The sequence below is a fragment of the Conger conger genome, chromosome 16 (assembly GCF_963514075.1).
Source record: "Conger conger chromosome 16, fConCon1.1, whole genome shotgun sequence".
NCBI classification, from domain to species: Eukaryota; Metazoa; Chordata; class Actinopteri; order Anguilliformes; family Congridae; genus Conger; species Conger conger.
Window position 1 is genome coordinate 20,956,973 of NC_083775.1, and position 22,368 is coordinate 20,979,340.

General features: G+C 44.8%; 2 protein-coding genes and 1 long non-coding RNA gene across 3 annotated transcripts in view; all 3 read left to right on the forward strand.

Moving 5' to 3' along the window:
* The window catches only part of pde4a (phosphodiesterase 4A, cAMP-specific), a 31,414-nt gene extending 24,794 nt beyond the window's left edge, over window positions 1-6,620 (forward strand). The window contains exons 10-15 of the mRNA XM_061224302.1: window positions 1,178-1,342; window positions 1,456-1,555; window positions 2,849-3,003; window positions 3,156-3,278; window positions 3,612-3,794; window positions 4,617-6,620. Coding sequence (XP_061080286.1) covers window positions 1,178-1,342; window positions 1,456-1,555; window positions 2,849-3,003; window positions 3,156-3,278; window positions 3,612-3,794; window positions 4,617-4,925 — 1,035 coding nt within the window. The 3' untranslated portion in view covers window positions 4,926-6,620. The remainder of the gene's footprint in view (window positions 1-1,177; window positions 1,343-1,455; window positions 1,556-2,848; window positions 3,004-3,155; window positions 3,279-3,611; window positions 3,795-4,616) is intronic.
* An 812-nt stretch (window positions 6,621-7,432) lies between these two features.
* On the forward strand, window positions 7,433-12,361 carry LOC133114798 (uncharacterized). Its single transcript, XR_009705576.1, has 2 exons — window positions 7,433-8,138; window positions 8,685-12,361. It is a non-coding gene; the product is annotated as an uncharacterized LOC133114798 (long non-coding RNA).
* A 507-nt stretch (window positions 12,362-12,868) lies between these two features.
* Window positions 12,869-22,199, forward strand: prkcsh (protein kinase C substrate 80K-H). The gene is made up of 18 exons (XM_061223836.1): window positions 12,869-12,973; window positions 14,202-14,352; window positions 14,486-14,602; window positions 14,787-14,882; window positions 15,234-15,291; window positions 15,686-15,803; window positions 16,340-16,469; window positions 16,800-16,884; window positions 17,187-17,265; window positions 17,642-17,725; window positions 18,712-18,885; window positions 19,274-19,364; window positions 19,464-19,533; window positions 19,904-19,993; window positions 20,332-20,406; window positions 21,046-21,145; window positions 21,528-21,681; window positions 21,979-22,199. The coding sequence occupies exons 2-17, from the start codon at window positions 14,262-14,264 to the stop codon at window positions 21,666-21,668; spliced, it is 1,599 nt and encodes a 532-aa protein (XP_061079820.1). The 5' UTR covers window positions 12,869-12,973; window positions 14,202-14,261; the 3' UTR covers window positions 21,669-21,681; window positions 21,979-22,199.
* Window positions 22,200-22,368: the final 169 nt, after the last annotated feature.

The following is a 22,368-nucleotide window of genomic DNA, read 5'->3' on the forward strand; positions in this document are numbered from 1 at the left end:
GTGCACATGCCTAAGTGTGTTTACATGCATGTGTGCATTTATGTGTGCGATTGTGATTGCAAATACAACTATGTATACGCGCATGCATCTGCCTGTGTGAGACTTGTGCGTGTGTAGCTGAGAATATACAGCGCACTCCATATGCATGTGGACAGTTGGACATACTGAAACCTTTCTTCTATCTGCATCTAAGGATGCAATTGAATACTGAGAAGCCAACTGTCCAATTAACTTTGGTTTCCTAAAATGGGGGGGGGGGGTCTATGGATAGAAACCTCACATTTAGCACACTCTGTGTGTATTTAGTGTTTGTAGCTCTGTGGGCAGTAGAGTAACAGCACACTCTGTGTGTATATAGTGTTTGTAGCTCTGTGGGCAGTAGAGTAACAGCATACTCTGTGTGTATATAGTGTTTGTAGCTCTGTGGGCAGTAGAGTAACAGCACACTCTGTGTGTATATAGTGTTTGTAGCTCTGTGGGCAGTAGAGTAACAGCACACTCTGTGTGTATATAGTGTTTGTAGCTCTGTGGGCAGTAGAGTAACAGCATACTCTGTGTGTATATAGTGTTTGTAGCTCTGTGGGCAGTAGAGTAACAGCACACTCTGTGTGTATATAGTGTTTGTAGCTCTGTGGGCAGTAGAGTAACAGCACACTCTGTGTGTATATACTGTTTGTAGCTCTGTGGGCAGTAGAGTAACAGCACACTGTGTGTATGTAGTGTTTGTAGCTCTGTGGGCAGTAGAGTAACAGCACACTCTGTGTGTATGTAGTGTTTGTAGCTCTGTGGGCAGTAGAGTAACAGCACACTCTGTGTGTATATAGTGTTTGTAGCTCTGTGGGCAGTAGAGTAACAGCACACTCTGTGTGTATATAGTGTTTGTAGCTCTGTGGGCAGTAGAGTAACAGCACACTGTGTGTATGTAGTGTTTGTAGCTCTGTGGGCAGTAGAGTAACAGCACACTCTGTGTGTATGTACTGTTTGTAGCTCTGTGGGCAGTAGAGTAACAGCACACTCTGTGTGTATATAGTGTTTGTAGCTCTGTGGGCAGTAGAGTGACAGCACACCCTGTGTGTCTATAGTGTTTGTAGCTCTGTGGGCAGTAGAGTAACAGCACACTCTGTGTGTATATAGTGTTTGTAGCTTCGTGTCTGTGTGTGTCTATGTAACTCTGCAGGAGAGGGATTTGTTGAAGACCTTCCGGATTCCGGTGGATGCTTTCATGACATATGTCATGACCCTGGAGGACCATTACCATAACAATGTGGCATACCACAACAGTCTACATGCTGCTGATGTCACACAATCCATACATGTGCTCCTGTCCACCCCAGCCCTGAATGTGAGTAACACAGTAACACATGACAACCTGCACGCAGAGTACATCGACATGCATACATTATTTTCTCTCTCACTCTCTCTCTGGCTCTCTTTCTCTCGCTCTCTCTCTCTCAGGATGTCTTCTCTGAGCTGGAGATTCTGGCTGCTCTGTTTGCTGCAGCTGTTCATGATGTGGATCACCCAGGAGTTTCCAACCAGTTCCTCATTAACACCAGTAAGTGACCACAGCACAGCCCAGCAGAAACCAGCCAAGTACTGCCCAGCCTACACAACAGTGTAGGGACACTGCAGTCTGCAGCACAGCCAAGCTTAGGAATAGGCATTTATAACAAACAGGATGAAATCACCAGACACCCCCTCAACTCCTCTTCAATACACGCCGTACCATTCTCCGCCCACACAAGTCACATGGCTAATGTTTATCAACACTGAATGGACAAATCTTTCCAGCTTTCCGTCATCCTCTTTTGAGATATTAGATAATGCAATTTACAAACATCCAAATTGTCCATTATATGTTGTTTGTACTGTAATCATTTATCATTTGTAATGCTGAAGTGCATTTAACATTTTTTAAGTAATTGTTTACTCTATGTGAAGGCTTTTAGGTGGTCTGGGGGATATATCACAAAGGAGGATGAGTGAGTGACTTTTACAGCTAAGTCTCCCCCAGGATGTGCAAGAGGGTGTGTTGGGTTTTGATCCTAGTCTACACTGTGTGGTGTGTTGGGTTTTGGTCCTAGGCTACACTGTGTGATGTGTTGGGTTTTGGTCCTAGGCTACACTGTGGTGTGTTGGGTTTTGGTCCTAGTCCACACTGTGGGGTGTGTTGGGTTTTGGTCCTAGGCTGCACTGGGTGGTGTGTTGGGTTTTGGTCCTTGGCTACACTGTGGTGTGTTGGGTTTTGGTCCTAGGCTACACTGTGGTGTGTTGGGTTTTGGTCCTAGTCCACACTGTGGGGTGTGTTGGGTTTTGGTCCTAGGCTACACTGGGTGGTGTGTTGGGTTTTGGTCCTTGGCTACACTGTGGTGTGTTGGGTTTTGGTCCTAGTCTACACTGTATGGTGTGTTGGGTTTTGGTCCTAGGCTACACTGTGTGGTGTGTTCGGTTTTGGTCCTAGGCTACACTGTGGTGTGTTGGGTTTTGGTCCTAGTCCACACTGTGGGGTGTGTTGGGTTTTGGTCCTAGGCTACACTGGGTGGTGTGTTGGGTTTTGGTCCTAGGCTGCACTGGGTGGTGTGTTGGGTTTTGGTCCTTGGCTACACTGTGGTGTGTTGGGTTTTGGTCCTAGTCTACACTATGTGGTGTGTTGGGTTTTGGTCCTAGGCTACACTGTGTGGTGTGTTCGGTTTTGGTCCTAGGCTACACTGTGGTATGTTGGGTTTTGGTGCTAGTCCACACTGTGGGGTGTGTTGGGTTTTGGTCCTAGGCTACACTGGGTGGTGTGCTGGGCTTTTTGATCATGACCCGGTTCTGGTTCTGGTTCTGGTTCTGGTTCTGTTGTCAGACTCCGAGCTGGCTCTGATGTACAATGATGAGTCAGTTCTGGAGAACCATCACCTGGCCGTGGGGTTCAAGCTCCTGCACCAGGAGAACTGTGACATCTTCCTCAACCTCAGCAAGAGACAGAGACAGAGCCTGCGCAGGATGGTCATCGACATGGTGAGGGCCTGTCAATCACGCACGCCCTCCAATGGGCTGCTCTCTCGCAGCAAGAGGGTGTGGTGCTTTTTTTTTTTTTCAAGTTAGCAGTTTCACTGAAACCCTCAACAGTATGTCTCTCACACCTTGTTTTTCTCTCTTTCTGTCTCTAGGTGTTGGCCACCGACATGTCCAAACACATGAGTCTGCTAGCTGATCTTAAGACGATGGTAGAGACAAAGAAAGTCACCAGTTCAGGAGTGCTGCTGCTTGACCACTACACTGACCGCATACAGGTGAGTTCTGATAGACTACACTGACCGCATACAGGTGAGTTCTGATGGACTATACTGACCGCATACAGGTGAGTTGTGATGGACTACACTGACCGCATACAGGTGAGTTCTGATACACTACACTGACCGCATACAGGTGAGTTCTGATGGACTACACTGACCGCATACAGGTGAGTTCTGATAGACTACACTGACTGTGTGTTAGAGGTGTGTAGTGTGTGAATGATAGTGGAGTTGTGTGTTAGAGGCACTGTATATAGTGTGTGACTGATAGTAGAGTTGTGTGTTAGAGGCACAGTATATACTGTAGTCTGATAATGGAGTGTGTTGCAGGTCCTGAGGAACATGGTGCACTGTGCGGACCTCAGTAACCCCACCAAGCCGCTGGGGGTGTACAGGCAGTGGACTGAGCGCATCATGCAGGAGTTCTTCCGCCAGGGCGACCGAGAGAGAGAGAGAGGCATGGAGATCAGCCCCATGTGTGACAAACTCACTGCGTCCGTGGAGAAGAGCCAGGTGCTCATTAACACACACACACACCCACATACACACATACTCTCTCACACACATTTACTCACACACGCACACTGACACAGGATAGTCGGTCTCTCAGTGTGTGTTTGTTTGTGTATGTATAGAGTGAGTGTGTCTGTATACTGAGTGTGTACTCAGTACAGGTGGGGTTCTGTATGTACACTAACGCGTGTGTACTCGGTACAGGTGGGGTTCTGTAGGTACACTAACGTGTGTGTGTACTCGGTACAGGTGGGGTTCTGTAGGTACACTAACGCGTGTGTGTACTCGGTACAGGTGGGGTCCTATATGTACACTAACGCGTGTGTACTCGGTTCAGGTGGGGTTCTGTATGTACACTAATGCATGTGTACTCAGTACAGGTGGGGTTCTGTATGTACACTAACGTGTGTGTACTCGGTTCAGGTGGGGTTCTGTATGTACACTAACGTGTGTGTACTCGGTTCAGGTGGGGTTCTGTATGTACACTAACGCCTGTGTGTACTCGGTTCAGGTGGGGTTCTGTAGGTACACTAATGCGTGTGTGTACTCGGTTCAGGTGGGGTTCTGTAGGTACACTAATGCGTGTGTGTACTCGGTTCAGGTGGGGTTCTGTATGTACACTAATGCGTGTGTACTCGGTTCAGGTGGGGTTCTGTATGTACACTAATGCATGTGTACTCAGTACAGGTGGGGTTCTGTATGTACACTAATGCGTGTGTGTACTCGGTTCAGGTGGGGTTCTGTAGGTACACTAACGCCTGTGTGTACTCGGTTCAGGTGGGGTTCTGTATGTACACTAACGCGTGTGTGTACTCGGTTCAGGTGGGCTTCATTGACTACATTGTGCACCCGCTGTGGGAGACGTGGGGAGACCTGGTGCAGCCCGATGCTCACCACATCCTGGAGACGCTGGAGGAGAACCGGGACTGGTACCAGAGCGCCGCCCCTCAGAGCCCCTCCCCCAGCCCCTCCCCCCTGCACAGCTTCCATTTTCAGCTCACCCTGGAGGATGAGGACGAGGGGCTGGAGGGGAGGGGCCACGGCCGCACGCAACAGCCCGCCGGCAGGGAAAACAGACACTCAAGCCCCGAGGAAGAGGAGGAGTCTTCCTCACCCGCTGAGTACACGTGAGGAAGGGCCCCGCTCCAGCCAGACGTCATCCCTGTAGGGGAGTGTGTGCATGCGTGTCTGCCTGTGGACCCCACTGGGGCTGAAGGGCAGTTGGGTTGGGTGGGGCGGGGGGCAGGGGGTAGGTTACTATTCAAAGAACACTTACACTCCCCCACCCCTCCAAAACACACTCACTGACAAATAAAAAGTCATTTATAGATATTCAGCTTTATTCTTTTTTTCAAAGGGAACAAAAATAAAAGCGATAGATACACACAGAAACTGTAGAAATAATATTGATAGCAGAATTGTTATTCACACAGAAACTGTAGACTTGGACTGGGCTCTTGAGCCCCTCCTGCTGGTGGTTTGTGAAACTGCAGATAAAGTTGTCTCGAGAAAACAGATTTTTCCTCAAAAAAGTAGTAGACTTTAACATACAGTACATGCATATCACACACACTACACACACTTACATGAATGCAAAAATAAGGTGTGAATGCATGTGCACACAAACAGCCCTAGTGCAATCAGGCATTGGCAAGTCAGACAGGTGCTGCCTTGAACAATAATGGGTTACTATTCTCAACTAGTTTTGCCCAAACACTCCCATAAACATATAGGCCATACACACACAACTGTGTCTGTGTGTGTGTGTCTTTATTCATTTGTCTGGTCTAGTGTGAGCACATTAATGTTTGTTTGGAGGATTTGGATGGGACCGACTGGGATAAAGCCATCTCTATCTGAGTTTATATAAATTAATATTAATAATTAATGTTGATCTGCATTTTACCAGGATCTGGGTTCCTATATGCCGCTTTTTCCTGTAGTGGAGAAGAGGATGGCTTGATAGGAGGGCCTGCTGGCCCCGCCTCTTTCCCTTTATGGAGTATGACCAGTGAAAGGTGGCCCCGCCCTTTCCCCTTTCTGGAGTATGACCAGTGAAAGGTGGCCCCGCCCTTTTCCCTTTACGGAGTGTGGCCGGTGAGAGGTGGCCGCGTGCCTTTCCGGACTACCAGCTCCTGCCTGGGGCTACAGCGAAGCAATGCATTGTGGGATAGGGGTGCCTGTCACTTCTTAAGCTCCGCATCAGCTGTTTACGATGAGTCTCACGTGTTTGTTGACATCTGTGTTGTGATGATACATTATTGCCGTGTGTGGCACGGTTCACGGGTGACTCTATTGTCTCTGTCACACCCACACCGTCGCGCACCCGAACTCACGGATTGGGACCTGCTGCCCGCCAGGAAAAACGGGGAGTGAAAGGGCACGTGTGGGAGAAGGCTGCTGAAGCACTTGGGATTTTACGGTCTCTCTGAGTTCAAAGTGTTTTTAGCCTTAGTGTTGAGGCAGGGTTCCTCCCTGCCACGGTTTCATATGAAGCAAATTTAGCCGTATGTATGTGTATAGCACATACAGTGCAGGTCATAAGTATTCATAAGACAGTGGTACAATTTCTGCTGGTTCTTTTGGCTCTGTACTCCAGCACATTGGATTTGAAATGAAAAGAGGAATATGAGGTTAAAGTGCAGACTGTATTTTAATTTTAGGGTACTTACATCCATATCGGGCGATCCTTGTAGGAATTACTTTCCTTTTTATGCATGCTCTCTCCATTTTAGAGGCCCAAATGTACTTGGACAGTTGGTGTCTCTTTGTTTAAGAAAGCTTTCAGTATCTAATCTTGATTCTAGGCTTTTGATTGCCTTGGAGTTTGTTATTGGCATTTGTCAACATGAAGATCAGAGTTGTGCCAATGACAGTCAAGGAAGCAATTATGAGGCTGAGAGATAAGAAATAAAAGTCAGAGACACAGGCCAAACCTTAGGCTTACCTAAATAAACTGTTTGGAACAGCATCAAGAAGAAAGAGAGTACTGGTGTATGTTTGGGATCATTTCCTTGCTGTGGGATGAAGCACAGTCCAGTGAGTTTGGAGGCATTTAATTGAACCTGAGCAAATAAAGGGCTTCTGTAAAGTTCAGAATACTTTCTGCTGCTGCTATCAGCAGTTACATTATCAATGAAGGCAAGTGAGCCAGTTCCAGTTGCAGCCATACATGCCTGAATTCCCCACCACAATGGGTGGTCCATATTTTGTAGCTAACTAGTGGTTTGCATCTTGCGGTTGTAGCCTCGGTAGATTGGTTTGTGAAGTCGTCTATGGAGAGTTGTCACTGACACATCCACAACTGCCTTCTGAAGATTGTTTCTGATCTGCGAACAGGTGTTTAGGTATTTTTTCATCATTATAGCGAGAATTCTTTGGTCATCAACTGTCAAGGTCTTCCTTGGCTGACCAGCCCCTTTGCAATTACTGAGCTCGCCAGTGCTCTCTTCCTTCTTCATGATGTTTATTTTGGTAAGCATATTGCATGTGCCTCTATTTGTCCTTATTTCTCAGCCTCATAATGGCTTCCTTGACTGTCATTGGCTCAACTGTGGTCCTCATGTTGACAAACGGAAATAATAGACACCAAAGGCAATCAGAAACCTGGAATGAAGACTAGATACTGAAAGCTTTCTTGTATCTGCATATCGTGTAAATTGTGGCAATCCGAGCACCACGCCTACTGGTTAAGTAGACACACACCTGGACTACGTTTCGAATTAGAATTAGTTGTAAAATGTGTGCTCTTTTCGGCAGTAGGCGTCTGAGACCGGGGAACCACGGATTAGAGAGCTGTTCTTCAGATAGATGGAGCTGAAAGCCAAAGAGCTGGAAAGCAACAGAGCTGAATAGTGACAGAGCAAAAGCCACACAGTGAAAGCTACAGTTTGGTTTGGCTTGCCTTCATTATTTTAGTTTGTTATTTTGACCTCAATCCCGTGAGGGTGATGGGAGACTTTTTGTTTATTTTTAAGAGTTCGCTCTCACTCCCTCTCATTCCCCCTCTGCACTGTGAATAAAATGCCCGGTGCAATCCGGACTTTCGATATCTCCCTGTCTCCAGACTCATCTATACTCTCAGGGGTGTGTCACAGAATGTGACAGTTTGGTGCCAAAACCCGGGATAGACGAGTCTCTGAAGATGGAAACTTCTCCGCTAGTGTAGATGGTGCAGCAGCAAACCCAGAAGCAGGAATCGCAGCATCAAGCTCTCCGCAGCCTGCAGGACAATCGTCAACAGGCGATGCAGGCAATGGCGGTGTGGAAAGAAAGCGGATCGAGCTGTCCTGACGGAACTGCTAGAGAAGTGGACATCTGGTAATCTGGTCCTATCTCAGACCCGTAAGCAATCCAGACGTTATTGGATTCAGGCTGCCACCGCACCCTTGTGCTCAATGCCTGGTTCCACCAGAGGCGATAGATAGACTCACGGAGGTGGGCATTCGGTGTGTGCACAGGGATGTTCATTAATATCCGACTGCATGGATTGAATGTCCTTTTGCCGCAGTGGGGGGTGAGGTGGTCACTGAGATGATGGAGACGCAGGGGAGGGGTCATTTGGTGGCCACGTCCCAGTTCTGGGTGAGATAGAAATGTCTGACATGGATTTGGGGGCTATGGGCCCTCCCCTACTCTCGAGTGACTGACTTCACCCTTGAACAGTCTTGGAAATTAGTCGAGTCACTGACCAAGTGATCAAGATTGATGAATTAAGGACATACACTCACTGAAAACTTTATTAGTAGCACTATACTAATACTGGGTAGGGCCTCCCTTTGCTCTCAAAGCAGCCTCAATTTGTCGTGACATGGATTCCACAAGATGTTGAAAACATTCCTTTGAGATTCTGTTCCATGCTGACATGATTTCATGATGCAATTTCTTTAGATTTTTTAGATGCATTCATGCTGCGAATTTCCCGTTCTACCACATCCCAAAGATGTTCCATTGGATCCAGATCTGATGACTGGGAAGGCCACTGAAGACCGTTGAACTCATTTTCATGTTCCTGAAACCAGTTTGAGACAACTTTGATTTTGTGACATGGTGCATTATCATGCTGGAAGTAGCCATTAGAAGATTGTGGCTTTGACAGGATGCACATGGTCAGTATCAATACTCAAATAAGCTGCAGCATTCAAGCGATGATTGATTGGTATTAATGGGCCAAAAATGTGCCAATAACACATTCCCCACACCATTACACCACCACCACCAGCCTGGATTGTTGACACAAGGCAAGTTGGATCCATGGATTCATGCTGTTGGCGCCAAATTTGGGCCAAGGCCCTCTGGCATTTTGTACCTGTTAAAGGAAACTTTGGAGGAGAGTCAAAGCCAAAGTAAAAAGGAAATTCAATATGTGTTTGACCTGCTAGCAAAGCTACACTCACTGCAAAATAAATACATCACAAAAGACTGCTTGATCTGCGATGATTAGTATTTATTTAAATTCTTGTTCTGTTAAATTGATTGGCTGTTCATGGGCAATTTGCTCAATAAAACCATATTGGAAATAATGTATTAAATTTGTTTTATTCAGTAGGCATAAGCTATTCATTGTCTGGGGTCTATGTGAGCAGTGTACCTGCACACTTCAATATTTGTTTATTTATCGTCATATCATAATTGCAACATTCAACAATGTTATTGCATATTTTCCTCATATCGTGCAGCCCTACTATTAAGTGATTGAATACCCCTGACTAATCCAGAAACAGCTGAGAAGCCAACTACTCACTAAAATGGGGGGCTATGTATAAAAATTGATGTAGTTCCTACACAGATCACCTGATATGGATGTAAATATGCTCAAGTTAATATGCAATTTAACCTCGTATTAATTGTTTCATTGAAAATCAAATGAGCTGAAGTACAGAGCCAAAAGAATAGGCATTGCACCACTGTCCAAATACTCATGGACTGCTCTTTATATCCCTTTTTGTGTGTGTTTAGCATAGCTATCAGTATGTGTGTACCACTTATAGTATGTATATGCCTGTCTCAGTGCATCTGCTGCCTATTTGTACAGCAGGGTGTACATGTAGTAAGTGAGAGAGAATGTTTGTACCTGTGTGTGTGTGTGTGTGTGTGTGTGCGCGTGCATAGTTGATTCATGCACATTGAATTGTATGATTCCTTGTTCTGTCTAGTTATCATTAAGAGTCTTTAGATCAGGGGTCTCAAAGTCTACTGGAATGCCACAATCTCTGCAGGTTTATTGGATATCCTTTCAATCGGCAGCCAATTGAGGCCTTGGAAATTAGGTATGCAGTCTCTTTAGCCAATCGATGACTTAAGTCAAGCACATAAGTGCTGGAGCACATGACAAACCAGCAGCAGACTCAGCGGCCATCCAGGATTTCAGTTTGAGATCCCTGCATTTAGCGTAGATGGCTTGATGTATAGCTGTCCTGTAAGCAAAAAAAATGCAGTTTAGTCAGTACTGTAGATCGGCTAATATGACTGGTTGTGGATGAGCAAATATGATGTCAGGTAGTGGATCAGTTAATCTGATTGCTCTAACATGGACCATTCCCATCTACATGTACCTTTGTGATTTAGGGAATTTTATTATCTGCTTTTATGATTATTTCTGTTTATGATGGAGCTATAAAACAAATATTGCCATTTTAACACAAATACTGTAGAAAGTGTTTCTTTTTTAATAAATAGCATAATTGCTGCCGGTATAAAGTGGTGAATACAAAACTCACATTAATGTCACAACTATGTGACAAATATATCTTATTTGCACAGTTTGACTACAAAGTTACAAAGTTAATGTTTGTTTTCATGTGTTGAATTTTAAAGAGCATGTTCTGCCAATTCCTCTTCATACATTGTCCCTTGCTTCAGTCATGTTGAGGGGGTTAATTTCCACACCAAACAACTCAGTTCCCAGTTAAGCATAAAACCGCTCAACCATACGTGAATCTTGGATACTTTTGTGAGATATATTGCTGTGAAATCTGCAATATCAACTCTGTTAAACAGAAAGAAACTTTCGATACATATTGTATGGCTTGCTCACTACATTTCTACCTTTGTAAAGATCAGCTAGCAAGCTAGTTAACATTAACATAACACAAATGAATATAACAATGAATTGGCTCACTGCCTACAGAAATGATTTTTGACTAGCTATACTATGCTGGCTAGCTAACAATGATGTCATGACGCAAGTTATTCTTACCAGCTGTTTTAAAAACTGTTTAGAATAATTAAACAGTATAGACACTTCCGTATCACAGGGTACCAGTTATGGATGTGAAACTGTAGGGATGTAGAAGTTCTTCTAAAAATAATATCTTGTTCTAATGTTTTTATGTTCAAATCTTATGGGTAATGATTTGCAGGGCCTTTGTTCTGTAAAATTATATTGATATACCTCCTTCATTTCTGCAGAATGGATGAATCAGCTAATGTGTGAGGTTGGCTGTGAAATTTTGAATGAATGGTGAAATATTGTTTTTGTAGGTATCTGATATCTGATTTGCAGATTGGTCCATCACATGCAGTTGTCTTCTTCTCTGAATGAGCAGGTGGGTCTGGCACATGTGACTGTGATGCATAATGTTGCACAAATAATCGCACAAAAGGGACTGCAATGGAACGAAACTATACGAAGCATATATATCACACCAATATGGATTTCTTCTGAAACTCCCATAAAAGTATCTCTCCATGAAGAATCATTTTGGTATCAACAACTCCACAGCCCTTGTCTCTCTTCTTCTGTGCTTTTCTCCTTGTGCTGTCTGGACTTCCATGGTTGATAGTGTATATTTGTGTACAGGTGTATATTTAAATTGTTAAAACATTGACTGGACTGTGTATCGGCACTTTATTCTGTCTGTACTTTGAGGTGCTGACAGGGGGGAATGATGTGTTATTATATGGGGGATAGGTGGGATGCAGTGATGTAAAGAGGATATTATTATTGCTCCACACCAACTGTTGTCAAACCTCACCCAGTCACTCCATGGGTGATGGTGTGGTATGTACATACACAATGTTATTGGTGTTCTAAATGGTATGGTTCTAGGGGTGTCAAATTTGAGTGTGACTTAGTGTGGTTGTGCGAATCAAGAAAAGATAAATGGATTCACACACCCTTCACCTCTACTCTTGGTTTAGTATGTTTTTCTTTTATTTCTTTTTTTACCAATTCACCACAATAATCATCATCTCTTTAAACCTTTAAATCACCTAAAGTGATGAAATTACCTGAATCTTCAGCCTTTTTCTTAGAACAGTGGGGTTTTACTCCTGTTCCATGTTCAGAAGTTATTACAATTATAGTAAATGTGAAAAAACACAATAACATTGATTGTAATATTTGTACATTCTAGTGCTGTATTGTGTTTAATGTGTCCAGATTATTTTTTTATTATATTAATTTTATAATATGTTTAATATTTTATTTGAGAGCCTGTATTATTTTGTGGATAATAAGCTAACATATATGTATGATTATATATATATAGTTTTCTTTTATTTCACTGTACTGTACTGAGAAAATGTGTTAAAATACAAATAAATTAAGCTTTTTAAAAAAGAAATGACAATGTTTGTCCTTAACATTGGTGTTAGTCATAGAGGCCCAGTGCACCTCTGTAGAACCCTGTTGACAGGTCTCTCATGTGTACATTCATTTTGTGGGAAAGTGGTATCCTGGCCTGGAAGATGAGCATTTATCTCATCAATTTAAATTCAGCTGAAACATAGTACAGTCTTCCACACCATTAGTGTCTTCAGAAACATGAAGTGTGTGCGTGTGTGTGTGCGTGTGCGTGTGCGTGTGCGTGTGCGTGTGCGTGTGCGTGTGCGTGTGCGTGTGTATTTAGAGAGTAAGGGCTGTACCCTGTCCAGCGCTTCCTGCCATTTTGTAATATAATCATACATTTGCAGAATATACAATGTACAAAGTTTCAATAATATGAGGGGCTTCCAGGTAGTTATTTGCTCTTATCTTACATAAAAATAAAATAAATACAATACGCCTGTACATACTGCATGTATGGAATCGTATGAAACAAAAAAATACTACACCTCCCGTGATGCTTTGGCTACGGTCTACCACGTACTTCCAGTTTCGTCCAATCAGATGATAACACAATAATCCGCGAGCGAAGACGGACACGCTTCCTGTAAAGGTCTACCAGAAACACAAGGTATTTATCTAAATGTAAAATTGTTACCGTGATAAAATATAATTAACAGTAATGTTAACAATCGTATTAAGACGACGTAGATATTTACTTTCACATTTTACTGCTGTATCGGGCGAAGCAGGCAGGTTCCATTGAACTTGCTACCGCCAAGTAAGACTACGGGGGCCCGTCCAAATCACAGAATGGTCTGGGCACTCTGAAGTAACGTTAACGTGTATCCTAGCTACCTCCCTCCCTCCGCCACTTCAACTTGAACTCATATAAAGTGGCTAGCGATTGATTTTGCGAACTTTGTGCAATATTACTACTATATACAATTACGGTTCGCCCTTTATAGATCGAGCGAATGAAAATACGTTTTTCTAGGTTTATTAAATCATTATTTGGAATGAATGTGAGGCCGATTAAGAGTTTGATGCATGTAGTACAGTCCAGCAAGAGATTTCAAGCGTTCTATTAAAGCTAGCTGAGAATGAATCAATTTTTGCAAGTTACTAATCCTTCATTTGCAAAGCTACTGTTCCGGCATCAAACGTTCCTTTTTCAGAAACAAAGCTTCAGTTGCAGTAGACATTGTTATGAACCAATGCACCGCATTAATTGGAAATCACCGAAAGGCCATTTGAAATTACCCATTGATTCCCTTTCGAAATCGCCGCATTAATATTCAATGAACGGATAACGGGAATAACGGGAATATAGGCCATGAATTTTTTGTGCCATATTTGCCTTTCGAATTCGAGTCGTGCTGGACAAAATAGTTTAGCTGTGTTGCAAGACTATTGCTTCATATAATCTTGGGCTCCTGTCTTTTTTTGTGTGCTTTGCAGTCCCTATTATTTTAAAAACAAAATTAATTAAAAAAGAATGTATACCAGTACGCTGTAATCTATATGTCAGGTTATTTCTTTCACGCTAACCCACGCTAAGACCACACAAACATATTTCATATGACGCTACCCCAAACTGCAGCGCCCTCCCAGGCTATTTCTCAAATTACAGCAGCAGGCTCAAATGGTTCATTTCTTTAGCTACATTGTTTTAATCTTTAAATGTATCAAGCTGTGCATGAATAAATTGATTTGGCATATATTTACACATTGAACAGAAACTATAATATTAAATCTAATATTTTAGATTATATTTTGGATTTATTGTGAGCTAGCTGGAATCATTGTTCCATATGTACTTGAGCATGATGTTCGTGTGATGTTTGTGTCTCTGGAAGCCGTTGCAGGTGGAGGAAGTGTTGTGGCCTCGCTGTGAACACGCGGAACACCGTCGCATAATGTCCTCGTCGCCTTTACTGCTTCTCAGCCTGTGTGTGGCCCTGGGGGCCGCGGTGGAGATCCAACGTCCGAGAGGTGTTCCGCTGTCCAGTGAGTGTCTCTGTCTGCGCGCAATTCTCTGTGTGCGTTCTCTATGTCTTTGCTTTGGCTGGGCTGACTGTTCGCTTGACTCATTACGAGCGTTTGGGTGCCTGCGTATAACTTGCAGTTTCCCTCCTTGCAGAACGGCAGTTCTACCAGGAGAACAAGCCTTTCACCTGCCTGGACGGATCCCGCACCCTGCCCTTCGACCGCGTCAACGATGACTACTGCGACTGTGCCGACGGCTCCGATGAGCCGGGTAAGAGTGAGATGCATGGCGCATTGTGCCCTGAGTGAAGCACAAACGACAGACCTGAGTGTGAAAGTGTTGTGTAACACTCCTTCACAGTGTGCCAGTAATACCATTTACATGGCTCTCCGGAGAGGAGTGCTGGGAAGTGTAGTCCGGAGTTGTCACTTCCTCTTGTGCTTGTCTTGTGCAGGGACGGCTGCCTGCCCCAATGGCAGCTTCCACTGCACTAATGCTGGCTTTAGACCCAACTTCATCCCCTCCTCTCGCATCAACGATGGCGTCTGTGGTGAGTGTTACGCGATGCAGCCGCCTTCCAGTCTGCTTACTGACTTTTTACGAAAAGCTGAACCTTTGATGCTGAGAACTGGCCATTCCTATAGTCTAGGATTTTTTGTTTTTTTACCTGTCAAGTCAAGTCAAGTGTGTCGTGTGTTCTAGGTCACTCCAAGAATATTTAATTTGGTGGAAAGCTCTTCCATTTGTAATATCTAATTTCCTAGATGTGCTACATGTAGTGTGTTTAGGGATTTGATATGTATTTATACTTTGTGAAGTGCTTTAAGTGGATGTGTATAGAGTGTGTTCATGCGTATTAAGTGTGTTCAGGGATCGTGTATAAAATGAATCCTCTTCTCAGACTGCTGTGACACCACTGATGAGTATAACAGTGGAGCTGTGTGCCAGAATACCTGCAGGTGAGTCTTACCTGAGTCACGTCTTTTGTGAGTAAATGTGGATAAACCCTTGTGTGTGTGTGCGTGTGTGCGTGCGTGCGTGCGTGCGTGCGTGCGTGCGTGCGTGCGTGCGCGCGTGCGTGTGTGTGTGTGCGTGCGTGCGTGTGTGCGTGTGTGTGTGTGTGTGTGTTTGTGTGTTTGTGTGTTTGTTTGTGTGTATGTATGTGATTGTGTGTGTTTGTATGTGTGTGTGTGTGTGTGTGTGTGTGTGTGTGTGTGTGTGTGTGTGTGTGTGTGTGTGTGTGTGTGAGTGAGTGAGTGAGTGAGTGAGTGAGTGAGTGAGTGAGTGAGTGAGTGAGTGAGTGAGTGAGTGAGTGAACGTTCGTGTTCGTGACATTGTTCTCCGCACCTACAGGGAAATGGGACGCAGAGAGAGGGAGACTCTACAGAAGATGGCAGAGATCACGAAGGAGGGCTTCCTCCTGAAACAGCAACTTATTGATGAGGCCAAGAAAGGCCAGCAGGAGAAGCAGGTACTAAACCATGTAAAGAAATATATTAAAGTGCACTACAAACAATGTTACTGAACAGTTGAGTAAGGAGGAGTTTTATAAGGAAGATTAAATTTGGTGCTTTCTATGATTTACCAGGAAGTTAAGATTCAGGTATTATGCCCAAGCGTTTTGAACATTTGAAATATTGTCGCACCCCATGATGTGTCCTTCCTGTTTGATTGTGAAAAAGTGTCTGCTTCCTGTTTGTCAGAAAGTGTCTGCTTCCTGTTTGTCAAAGTGTCTGCTTTTTGTTTGATTGTGAGATAGTGTCTGCATCCTGTTTCATTGTGAGAATGTGTCTGCTTCCTGTCTGATTGTGAGAACGTGTCTGCTTCCTGTTTGATTGTGAGAACGTGTCTGCTTCCTGTTTGATTGTGAGAATGTGTCTGCATCCTGTTTCATTGTGAGAACGTGTCTGCTTCCTGTTTGATTGTGAGAATGTGTCTGCTTCCTGTCTGATTGTGAGAACGTGTTTGCTTCCTGTTTGATTGTGAGAATGTGTCTGCTTCCTGCAGAGTAAAGTGACAGAGCTGCAGGAGAGTAAGAAAACACTGGAAGAGAAGGTGGAAGCTCTGAGGACGGTGAAGGAGACCGCAGAGCAGCCAGAGAAAGAGGCTAAAGAGCGCCACCTGAAGGCCTGGGAAGGTTAGTGCCCCTACTGTGCATGCATTTTTGGGTGTGTGTAGTCTCCATCCTTGTATTCCTCGCTACTCTACAAGCCCAAGTAGTTTTTCGCTCCTGGTCTTCACATTTCAGTTATTTTTCCTTTTTATGTGTGTTAATGGTGTTTTTGCAAAGTCTTGCACAAAGTCCTCATGGCAAATGCTAAACTGAAATGTGTGTACTGTATTAAGTGTCTGGTTATCAGCAGATTGATACTTATGTCTCTGTTTCTCTGCTGATTGTCTGTAGATTGATTAGTCATGTCTGTCTCTCACCTCTGGTCATCAATAGGTAACTTTTTTTGTGTTTCAGAACAAAAAGCTGTCCTAAGTCTCGAGAAGGACAAGGCCAGAATGGCTGAAGCTTTTCTGGAACTGGACGACAATGCAGATGGCTTGTGCGTTGTGTTTCTTACAGTATTCTCTGTCATGAGTGTAATATTTGTGTTGGATGTTTAATGTGGTGCAAGTAATTCTGTCAGTGTTTAATCTATTCATGTGTTTCTGTGTGTGTGTGTGTGTGTGTGTGTGTATATATATACTTTGTATGTGTATTGTGTGTAATAAGCTTGTATATGTAGGTTTTTGTTTGATAATCTCTCGGAGTAAGGTGAATGTAATGGGTGTAATGTGTATAATATGTGTCACTCCTAACATGCATAATGTTTATGTGAATTAAGTGTGTCTCTTTCTGCCTCAGTGTGTCTGTTGAGGAGTTACAGACTCATCCTGAGCTGGACACAGACGGTGATGGTACTCTGAGTGAAACTGAGACCCAGGTACAACACGCACGCACGCACACACACACACACGCACGCACGCATACACACGCACGCACACATACACACACGCACACTTTTATTCTCACTGTTACTCTCAAAATGTACTTTGTACTTGAATTATGTGTTCTTTTCTTAACACCTGTTAATCATTCACTGAAATATCTTACTACTCAATATCTGTAGTATCTGTAGTGTAGAATGTACAATAAAATTAGCCCTTTGTATATTAACTCAGATTTTTCTGGGAGGTATATTACTTCATGGATATTTTTTATTTCCTGGGGAAATGGATTTCTGGGACATGTATTTCATAAATGTGGGAAGTGTAGTCCATGATGGCTGTATTGTTTGTAACACAGCATGTTTGTAACAGGGGTTGCTGGGAGGAGCTGACAAAGTGGACACGACAGGTTTCCAGACTGCATGGAGCAGCTTGAAGGATAAATACCGCTCAGAAGTGAGTGTTGAATCTGTTCCCAGCTTCATTTACTGCAGTTCCTCACAAATCATTGTGTGTACTCCAACTACAATATGTGTTTTCCCGGTGTTTGTGGGTGAGGGTGTATGCATACATGAGAGCGGGTTTGCGTATACAGGAGTGTGGGCTGCGTGCTCTTGAGTGTGTGTGTGTGTGTGTGTGTGTGTGTGTGTGTGTGTGTATATAGGAGCAGGACTGCGTGCTCTTCAGTGTGTGTGTGCGTGTGTGTGTGTATAGGAGCAGGACTGCATGCTCTTCAGTGTGCGTGTGCGCGTGTATAGGAGCAGTACTACGTGCTCTTCAGTGTGTGTGTGCGCGTGTATAGGAGCAGGACTGCGTGCTCTTCAGTGTGTGTGTGTGTGTGTGTGTGTGTATAGGAGCAGGACTGCATGCTCTTCAGTGTGCGTGTGCGCGTGTATAGGAGCAGTACTACGTGCTCTTCAGTGTGTGTGTGCGCGCGTGTATAGGAGCAGGACTGCGTGCTCTTCAGTGTGTGTGTGTGTGTGTGTGTGTATAGGAGCAGGACTGCGTGCTCTTCAGTGTGTGTGTGTGTGTGTGTGTATAGGAGCAGGACTGCATGCTCTTCAGTGTGTGTGTGTGTATAGGAGCAGTACTACGTGCTCTTCAGTGTGTGTGCGTGTGTAGGAGCAGGACTGCGTGTTCTTCATTATGTGTGTGTGTGTGTGTGTGTATAGGAGCAGGACTGCGTGCTCTTCAGTGTGTGTGTGTGTGTGTGTGTGTGTGTGTGTGTGTATAGGAGCAGGACTGCGTGCTCTTCAGTGTGTGTGTGTGTGTGTGTGTGTGTGTGTGTGTGTGTGTGTGTGTGCGTGCGTGCGTGTGTAGGAGCACGACTGCGTGTTCTTCAGTGTGTGCGCGTGTATAGGAGCAGTACTACGTGCTCTTCAGTGTGTGTGCGTGTGTAGGAGCAGGACTGCGTGTTCTTGAGTGTGTCGTCTGTTTCTCAGTCGCAGCCGGAGGCTCCGGCCCCAGTAGAGGAGACCCCTCACGAGGAGCCTCAGGACACCGGGTCTGACAGCGACATTGACAGATACCCTGAGGGAGACCTCCCAGATGAAGAAGATGACGACGACGACGACGACGACGATGAGGAGGATGACCACGATGATGATGACGACAAGGTGATTATGCTATATTATATAGAGATATAATGCTAAACTGTACTGCACTATACCTGCTAATCTGTACTATGCTCCTTCATGCTACATGGTAAACTGGGCTGCACACATCCATGCTACATGCTAATATGTACAATGCTCATCCATGCTGCATGCTAAAATGTATTGCACACATCCATGCTACAGGTTAAGCTGTACTGCACACATCGATGCTACAGGCTAATCAGCGCTGCACACTTCCGTGCTATACATTGATCTGCGCTGCACACATCCATGCTACCTGCTAATGTGTACTACGTACATCCATGCTACATACTACATGCTAATCTTTATTACGCACTCATTGTGCTGTACTTCTCTGGTTCTGTGATTGATTGTGCTGGTCTGGCAGGCCGTGCCTCCTGTTCGGACAGAGGAAAAGGGAGCAGAAGAGGAAGGAGCCATGCCGCCTTATGATGAAGAGACCCAGGTTCTCATTTCAAGTAAGCCACCCATCCTGTGTGTGTCAGTATGTGTGTGTGTGTGTGTTTGTACATGTGAGTGTATATATGGGTGTTAGTCTCACTACGATTTTTCTATAGCTGCTCAGAAAGCTCGAGATGAGTTTGAAGAGTCTGAGCGATCTCTCCGTGAAATGGAGGACCAGATCAAGTAAGTACTGTCCCTTTACTCTATCCTCAATCTCCCAACACTCCAGCACCGATCTTCACACAAACTGCCATCTCCACCCAACCCGCCATCTCCTACCAACTTACCGTCTCCACCCTCATCTCCAACCAATCTGCCATACCCAACCTACCCTCCAATTCCCACCAAACCATCATCTACCCCCACCTTTTTCCAACTCCATCCAAACCTCTGGTGTCTCCATAGCCCACATGGTCTCCTCTCAAACCAAAACTATGATCCTTATACATCTGCCCAAACACCCAATGTTTTCTTCACGCGAAGCAGCAACTAATTCAGTTGTACACACTATGTATTTCCTGTGGAATCTGCAAGTTAACTCTGTGTTGTGCAGGTCCCTGGAGAAGGAGATCTCCTTTGACTTTGGGCCCAGTGCAGAGTTTGCTTATCTCTACAACCAGTGCTACGAACTCACCACCAGCGAGTACGTAGTCTTTCTCACTGTGTTACGTGGTGTGAGTGAGCACCGTTTTACCTCACCTGTTTATGCAGTCTCATTCTGAAGGTGGGAAACGGGATAATAATTCTTGTAACAATTATCATGATTTTTTTTTTTTTTTTTTACTTCTTAACTAATAGATATTACACTTCCTAACCAGGTAACTGTTACAATAATGACACTCCATAATTGCATAACTCTAATAATTGTGATGCTTCATAACTGGGTAACTGTAAGAATAGTGACCCTCCGTAGCTTGTCATTTTAATGATGCTTGTTAACTGTAATAGTACTGAGCTTCACATGGTTTTTCCTGTTCTCAGGTATATTTACAGGCTCTGTCCTTTCAACCGTGTCTCTCAGAAGCCCAAGTTTGGTGGTTCGGAGACTAACCTGGGGTGAGTGAGAGTTCCCTCCCAGTCCTGCCACAGCACAGGGGAAGCCAGTTATAAGAGACATGTGATTGGTTTATGACAGTCACATGAGGCTGAAGTAATACTGGGTCACGTTCGATCGGAAACCATTTCGGTATGGTTTCTGAGGTGAACGATACGTTTCTTCCCAACACTGCAACGTTTTACATCAGGCTTTGTGGTATGTTTGCTCCCGTTTGGTGGATGTGTCGGGGGTGTAGCCCGAATCAATAATGATGTAGGCCTATGCTTTAAAGCCTGGACGGAACGTCTCAAACAGTACCTACGTCTGTCAGTCCATCCACGGTTTGCAACATGGTGTCCAACGCACCACCGTTCTTGTTTAAATAAACATTTTGCTGCATTTCATGGGAGCTGGACGTGACCCTGGTGTTTTGCTGGTAGTGGTAGTGGAAGAGGGTCCCCGCCCTGATTGATTCCTGACCATAACCTTACTGAGACCTGTTCCTGTATTTACTTGGAGTGCATCTGCTTGTGAAGGTCACCTAGCTTTTAGACTAGTCTCCTCCTAGCTGTTCCAGATTACAAGTTTGTGGTTTGTTTATTAATTTTCATCTGTCCCTCTTTCCTCTTTCCTGTTCTCTCTCTCTCTCTCTCTGCTAGATCCTGGGGCTCATGGGCAGGGCCTGAGGACAATAAATATTTGGTTATGAAATATGAACATGGAATGGGGTGCTGGCAGGGGCCCAACAGGTCCACCACGGTGAGTGTCTGTTCTCCATCTCCCTCTGTTTCCTCTTGTCTTGCCTACACACGTTTCTCTCTCGCTCCCACCTTTCCTGTCTCTCTCCCTTCCTCCCTCCTGCCCGGTCTCCTTTTCTGTCTTATCCATCAACCCCCCCTCCACACACGCTTCTCAAAGAAGCGTTTACATGCATGTTATTGAAGTGATGACTAAAAAGCATTTTAGCTAATGACATAACGTTATCAATGGTGTCCCTCCCTCCCTCCCTCCCTCTCTATCCATCTCTCCACTCACATGCTACTCCTCTCTCCTCTCCCATCCCCCCATCTCCCTCCACACATGTGACTCCTCTCCTCCCCTCCATCTCTCCCATGCTGATGTGTTGGTCCTCCCGTTCCAGGTGAAACTCACCTGCGGTAAAGAAAGTATTGTGGTCTCCACCTCTGAGCCCAGTCGCTGCGAGTACATGATGGAGTTCACCACACCTGCCGTCTGTCAGGAACCCCCCAGCCTGGACTCGCCGCCCCACGACGAGTTCTAGAGCCTCTCTATAGGTGAATGCCCTATGCCCGCACACACATTTTACTGAACAAACACTTGTGATTCTGTAATGTAATTTTGAGTGCTTCAATCACTTTCCAGTAAAAATATACCTTTCTGAACAGTTTTCTACACTCCCCATTGTACATGTATTATTGCTGTTGCTGGGTTTTGTTTTATATTGGTGCAGTAACGCTAAGAATGCTCTTATTTTGGTGCAGTGGGCAGAAGAGGTGGCTTATTTATATTATTTTAGGCTGTATCTTGTGAGCATAGGTGCAGTGTTGACTTGTACACCCTCTGCATTTCAGCTCACTGCACTGGGACCACCCCCAGGGACCACCCCCCCTGGACCCCCACCCCACCTGCCCTTCAGTCCGCACCGGGCACAGTCCAATGTCCCAACCATCGTTACTGACGTCTGCACTGCAAGGGGCTCTCGCACATTCCTCCCCCTGGAAACGGGGTGCTTTTCCTGTCATCCACTCATGTTGGCTCCCCTCCTAAATAAAGTTTGGTGTTTTTCACCCTGTTCCTGGGATGTGGTGCTTCTATTGAGTCGAATCGGCGGGCCTGTACGCACTGCCTCTCACTGCAGCCGTGCTCAGTCCTTGGAGACCCCTGTTTTCTTCTGCTTTTCATTTCTAGACACTCTAATCATTTTACAGTGATGAGGGGGGAAACTCACCTCAACCATCACC